This window comes from Vigna radiata, unplaced genomic scaffold, assembly GCF_000741045.1.
Source record: "Vigna radiata var. radiata cultivar VC1973A unplaced genomic scaffold, Vradiata_ver6 scaffold_388, whole genome shotgun sequence".
Taxonomy (NCBI): Eukaryota; Viridiplantae; Streptophyta; class Magnoliopsida; order Fabales; family Fabaceae; genus Vigna; species Vigna radiata.
The window spans coordinates 182,706-188,793 of NW_014542411.1; the positions used below are offsets into that span (position 1 = coordinate 182,706).

The 6,088-nt window shown below is 35.0% G+C and overlaps 2 protein-coding genes across 2 annotated transcripts; both read right to left on the reverse strand.

Moving 5' to 3' along the window:
• Nucleotides 1-1,121: 1,121 nt before the first annotated feature.
• Nucleotides 1,122-3,502, reverse strand: LOC106780006 (protein SRG1-like). Its single transcript, XM_014668241.2, has 4 exons — nt 3,124-3,502; nt 2,015-2,262; nt 1,617-1,941; nt 1,122-1,520 (listed from the first exon to the last, which is right to left on the reverse strand). The coding sequence occupies exons 1-4, from the start codon at nt 3,454-3,456 to the stop codon at nt 1,248-1,250; spliced, it is 1,179 nt and encodes a 392-aa protein (XP_014523727.2). The 5' UTR covers nt 3,457-3,502; the 3' UTR covers nt 1,122-1,247.
• Nucleotides 3,503-4,680: 1,178 nt separating this feature from the next.
• Nucleotides 4,681-5,833, reverse strand: LOC106780007 (thaumatin-like protein). Its single transcript, XM_014668242.2, has 2 exons — nt 5,618-5,833; nt 4,681-5,542 (listed from the first exon to the last, which is right to left on the reverse strand). Exons 1-2 carry the CDS (start codon nt 5,676-5,678, stop codon nt 4,866-4,868), a joined length of 738 nt encoding a protein of 245 aa, XP_014523728.1. The 5' UTR covers nt 5,679-5,833; the 3' UTR covers nt 4,681-4,865.
• Between the last annotated feature and the right edge of the window lie 255 nt (nt 5,834-6,088).

Consider the following 6,088-nt stretch of genomic DNA (forward strand, 5'->3'; position numbering starts at 1 on the left):
ACCCGCACATATCACCAATTACAGATCAAATAACATCCAATCATGATTAATTACGCAGATCACCAATTTACACACTACCACATTCAAATTTCACATCACATACATCTTAAAACCAAATTCAATTCAACCAACTCAATATTCACAAATTCATCATGCATATACTACCAAATTCTAATTCAAATAAAATCTAGCTTTCCTTACCTCAGAGAAACACTGCCCAACTCTATAAAATTTGGACCGATGCCTTGTGCCACAATGAAACTCTAGAAAACCTTACAAATCATTGGTTGGTGATAAGAAACCAACATTAGAACCTAAATTGAGCTAGAAATTGTAGGAAAGGAACTCTTGATCCATGCAAACATAATTATGTTGCAGGATCAAGAAACCTATACGCCCAATAAAAGGGTTAACCACTAACCCGCTCGATTCGCCCAATTAATCGGTCAGATTTGTAGCTCTTGAGAATTTGTAGAGAGAAGTTAGAGAAGCAGAAGAGAATAGTGTTTTAGAGAGATTAAAATAATGAAACACGTTTATAAAATTCTATTTATATTATAAGATTATTTTAAAGTAAAATAATTGGTCTTATTATTTAAATACCCTTGTCTACTTTAATACTCTATTTTCTAGGTTCTTACAAATTAATTTATAAAATAAGATTTCTTTTATACTTGTAAAAATTCGTATTATTTCTAATTAATATAAAATCTATAACAATTACTGGTCCTTCACAAATTTTTCATAACTTTTACAACTGAACCTTTTAACTCGTTCTTTTTCTTTTTCTGTAAAAAGAAAAAAAAAAAAAAAAGTCTGAGTACGATTATGTATAGTCTGAGACCATTGAAAGAAAAACCTCATATTTGGTGAGGCTGGAAGTGGCAGCATTAAAACTCAATTTGTTTAGATTTCACTCGGAAAGTACTATCCTCTAAGGAAAAGCTAAGATGAGAATTTATGCTTTCTGGAATTTGATTGAATAAGAGTGACAAGACTTGCATTAAATGAGCAAAGACTCAACTCTCATTTATGTATTTAAAAATTATTATTTTCTTTATTTATATTTATTATTATTTATATTATAATATCATATTTTATTATATATGTAAAGCAGTTATCAGACAATGTTCATGGAAATGTTTGATGTCAGGGAATATTTCTTCCCACTTATTACAATACAAACACAATTCATAAATACAGACGACGTGTAAGTTTAGTTTTGTTTTCTCAGTTGTTTCCATTTCTTAGAAGTCTTCATTCCTCGTATCAGAATGGTCTAACATTGCCACATCAACGTGTGCTTTTCCCTCCATTTTCCTCTTCATAGATTGTCTCAAATAATCTCCATACCTCACTTTCTGGTACAACTTGGGGTTTTGAGCATCTATCATATGATCAAGGGGCTCAACTTCCGCATCATCCTCTGGGCACACAAACAATGCATAAGAAATCCTTTTCTTGTTCTTGTTTGTCACTGCTCTGTGCTCTACACTCTTGTATTTCCCATTAGTCAAGATCTGCGATGATTTCAAAAAGAAGACATTCACAACAAGAGTAAATGATTAAAGAACTAACCTTTTTTGTTTATGACATTAAGAGATATAATTTAGTACCTGAATAACATCCCCAACATTGACAACTAGAGCATCTGATATTGGAATCACTGGCACCCATCCTCCTTGGTGTCGAATTTCTAACCCATTTATATCATCATCTTGCATAAGCAAGGTGATGGTGCTTGTGTCAGAGTGTGGACTCAAACCAAGCACTTGCTCAGGTGTGTTACAAGGAGGGTAATAGTTCACTCGAAAAGCTTCCAATGATTCTTCATTCAGTTCAAGAAAAACATGCTTCTGCATTCCCATGATCTCTGACAATGAACTAAGTATTTCCTTACTAACTCTTCTAACTTCACTTGTATATGCCTCTATTACATCCCTGCATTAGTAGATGAATTTCGTCAAGTGATCAAAAGTAGTGTACATAGTTTCCAATTGAGAGGAGCACCTACTTGAATCCCTCTGGAGTTTTTGGCCAAAGTTGAAGTTTCCTGTATTGAGTGGGACATGTGACTAACATCAGTGCATCATACCAGTCTAGTATCTGCTCCTCGGACACCACATAAGCCTGCCCATAACCTTGAATATCGTTTGATTCCATTGCATACTTTTTCTTCTCTTCTATTGGAAGTTCAAAAAACTCAGCTGCTGCATCCTTCATTTTCTGCACCAGCTCTTTCTTAACACCATGATTTACTATCTGCAACCAAAAGTAATTGCAATCTCAAGCAAGCAGCATTTCATGAAAACCAAACAAACTTCTTCTCATCAATATTCCAATCATATAACCTATTAAGAAATGACACATCCAGATTCCTTTGGAAGTTCACACATTCACACAGTTAGTTGGATGAAGATCATATGGTTTATATTTATCTAGGAAATTTGACTTTAAATACACATTTAAATTAATAAGTGCACACAATGGTCTGCATTCATAACATTCATAACTATCTATATGTTCTCACCACATCTAATAGTCCCACTATTTAAGAGTTGAGGTATAAGGTATTTTAAATATTCTCTCTCCTTCCACTCTCTGAGATACCTACTCCAAAGTACACATACTTGGTTTAAGTTTCATTCTTATATGAAAGATTGATAGTAAGTGTCATTCTTATTTGAATGATGATAAACTTGATTTAAGTTACAGTCGCAACAAGATTTTCCATGACTATTAAAAGGTAATAAATCCATGATTAGTCCTATTAAGTAGTTTAAAGGTGTTGGAATTATAAGGTCAAATGATCATCATGACAATGGTAACATACTAAGTTTGTAAAATTTTCATATTTCCTACTCATCTTGCTCATTTCTCCTAAGTATAGAATTCAAACTCAGAATAGAGATTTTAAAAATATTATCACATGAATTGGTTATACTAAATTTTAAGTTGTCTAAATGAAGATGCATGAATGGTTTTACTATGTCTCTAAAAGTTACAGTGATTGTAGAATTACTCTGAACAAGTTGCACTATTGTCAAAAAAAATATACTTGGTCTTAGTGTAAGTTCCCATTTGTGCATTTTTTAATTGACTGTAGTGTTGATAAGAAATTACCTGAAAGAAACCCCACTCTTTGCATGCTACATCCAATTTGAATAACTCATCCTTGTTCCCACATGAGAGCAGTGCTAAATCAATGACAGGTACCTCAGATGAAAGGTGAGGCATGTGTTTGATTTTTTCCAGTTCTTCATTGCTCCTCACATATCTTTCAGGAACCTGCAGGGGATTATTCCTTACCATTTCTTGAACATTGGGGACTGGCATAGATGGAGCAAAAGTGGGTACTTCCTTCATTTCAGTCACCAACTCTTCAACATCTACATTCAGACTCATCTTTCTTCTGCTAAGATTGTTTCCTCTGAGATTTGACTTTGTAAGGGACATTTACTATTGTAAGCAAAGTCTTTCTCAATCATTGATGGAGATTAGTTTATTGTCACCTTGTCTTTGTTTTTCATGTATTGCACGTTCTGTGCGGAGGATCCAAAGCAAAAATATTTGCTTAGTTTATCATACAAGAGAACGATCTCATTGTCTCTAAGTATTATTATTTACAAATCTTACTCTCTTTAACTTTATTTCCAATATTATTATTTAACGATCTCAATGAACCTGTCCAATATATACATATATATTGAATCTCTAAAATGAGTCCAATTTTAAAAACATTGGCTACCAACTATTCCCAATCCCAATTCATTGAAATATGTTAAACTATGTATATGGCAAAGCGTCATTATCACTAAAGCAAAAATCTGAAATGTTATTCTATGTTCTCTGCTTTTCAATCCATCCTACTTTAGAGAATGTTCTCATGATGAAGAACAATTCTTGTTTTCCAACATGGAACAACCTAGGACATATCTAATACCAAATATAGCCTAAAAGAAGATGGTAGTATATGATGATGATCTTCTTTTCCTGCTTTCCTAATTTTAAATCATCTAAAAATCTCAGTAGATCAATGAGGGAATCCTCATTTTGACGTATCTCTTATTGGAGAAGAATGTAAAGTGATAATAACAAGATGAAAGCCCTGTACAGATGAGGCTAATGGAATAACCAAATGCAAAGTAATGATTCCACATGACTCATACCAAAAGTTTTGCATCCTATAAAGAGGAGAAAATGTTGAATAAATTTTCTCTCTCTCTTGCTTGAGACGTGTCTTAAAAGATAAAATCGTGAGGACTAAATTTTGCACTCGTATCGAAGAGATATACTATTTTTTGGTGTATCAAATTGTACATGACCCAGCATGGTAGGATCCTTGGTGCACCAAACCTGCTAGAGTTCTAATGAGCAAAAGCTTCTAGTCATTGAATTTTCATCTTTCTTAATGAAACTTTCATGGAAAGAAATGGTGGTAACAGTAAGATAAAAAGAAATGGAACATTTTGGTATATTATTGTCCGTAATTTTTATTGCAAATGATGCTGCTCAGATTTTCTTTCCCCTTTTTCTGGTTCCAAGAAGTTGGTCACATGATTCCAATATTTGGTCCCTTGGAATGTAAGTAGACTGTGCAGTTTACAGGTTATTATTCCCAAGTTAACTTCATACAAGGCAAAGCACTATCAACAGTAAGAGCAAAAATGTGAAATATTGTTTATTATCAATCTACCCTTCGTTTCAACTATCTGATGGCAAAGAACAATGACTATTAAGACTCTAAAAAAGAGATAACTATGACAATTAAAGATTAAAAACAGAACTAAAATATTCAGATAACTGATGATCTTTGCAATTCTCCAACAGCAGCTTCAACTTCAGTTTTGTCATCATGAATCCCTTTACAGTGGAGGAGGGCAGAAGGTGATAACATATCTTGGAGCCCTGCATCTGTTAAGGCTGCTAGAGTCATCATATGCATAACTATAAGCCTTAGGACATATAGCCTTAAAGAGATGAGCAAAAAGAGTAGGCTTGCAAGTTTTTGGGTCAGAATAATTCCCTGTGCAGCAATATTTAGCAGATTGCATAGCCAAGCATGCACTTTTACATCCCACAACTCTGCCATTTCTCTTCACCTCAAGTGCTGATGGACAGCAAATATTCAAATCCACTTCACAAGATGCCACTCCACACCCAACTCCACCCCCAATGGGCTTCATGGAAACTGGCAAGTTGAAGCCATCCACCAAACTCACATCATAAAAGTGCAAAGGGGAGGAGGAGGATCCAAGGGTCATTTCCACCACTGTTGCAGGTGGCAACCCTCCTTGCCCTCTACAATGCAGCTTCCCATTGCAGTCACCAGTGACACAGTGCCCATTTCCATCACTGTCAAAGCTACAACCTTGCCTACCCCAAATTCTCCCTGACCACTTTTCTGGTACATCAAGCACAACTTCTTCACCGCTCCCAAGATGCATCCCACCATCTTTTGGACTTTGCTGCCCTGCACCGCCAAGTATCCCTGGCCACACACTTTCCCCACAGTTGTTCACTACAATAAGTTGAGCACCATCTGCTACAAACAACATAAGATCAATAATGCATACAAAGGTTTCAGTTACAAATCGAAAAGAAATAGTGTTATTACCTGTGAGTATGATGTAGCAAAATGCAACCAGAGAGACGAGAATGAAGGAGATTTTCGCCATTGTTTGAGCTCAATGAATAGCAACACAACAACTGAAAAGTTTATGCAACCTATATATGCGTGAGTGACAGTGCGTGTGAGGCTTCCAGGTTCCAAATATTTCGCTCTCAAGTATAGATCGTGCCAAGTGCTATCTTTTTATACAAAAACAAAACGGTTTTGCAACTTCCCACTGTCACCCTCGTTAAGCTTTTCCCTTTATTTTCTCTAATTACTTTCTACTTTCTCTTTCATAACAAAGGAGCATATATGCATTGCTTCCAGCTGGAGATTTCTTTTCTACGTAACTGTGATATTAAAATGGTTAAAATATTGCTATTTAAATACTGTTTAGCGATTTTTGGGTGGATGAGGTTGCTGCTAATTTGGCAACTTGCATGCAGCATCTTTGGGGTGAGAAAAAATAAAGCA

Bases quoted from the DNA above. Each gene is read 5' to 3' on its own strand.
- LOC106780006 (XM_014668241.2), bottom strand. From the start codon at position 3,456: ATGTCCCTTACAAAGTCAAATCTCAGAGGAAACAATCTTAGCAGAAGA. The intron at 1,942-2,014 runs GTAGGTGCTCCT...CTACTAATGCAG, and splicing joins AAAACTCCAGAGGGATTCAA to GGATGTAATAGAGGCATATA. The intron at 1,521-1,616 runs GTACTAAATTAT...AAATCATCGCAG, and splicing joins ATGTTGGGGATGTTATTCAG to ATCTTGACTAATGGGAAATA.
- LOC106780007 (XM_014668242.2), bottom strand. From the start codon at position 5,678: ATGGCGAAAATCTCCTTCATTCTCGTCTCTCTGGTTGCATTTTGCTAC. The intron at 5,543-5,617 runs GTAATAACACTA...TGTTTGTAGCAG, and splicing joins TTGCTACATCATACTCACAG to ATGGTGCTCAACTTATTGTA.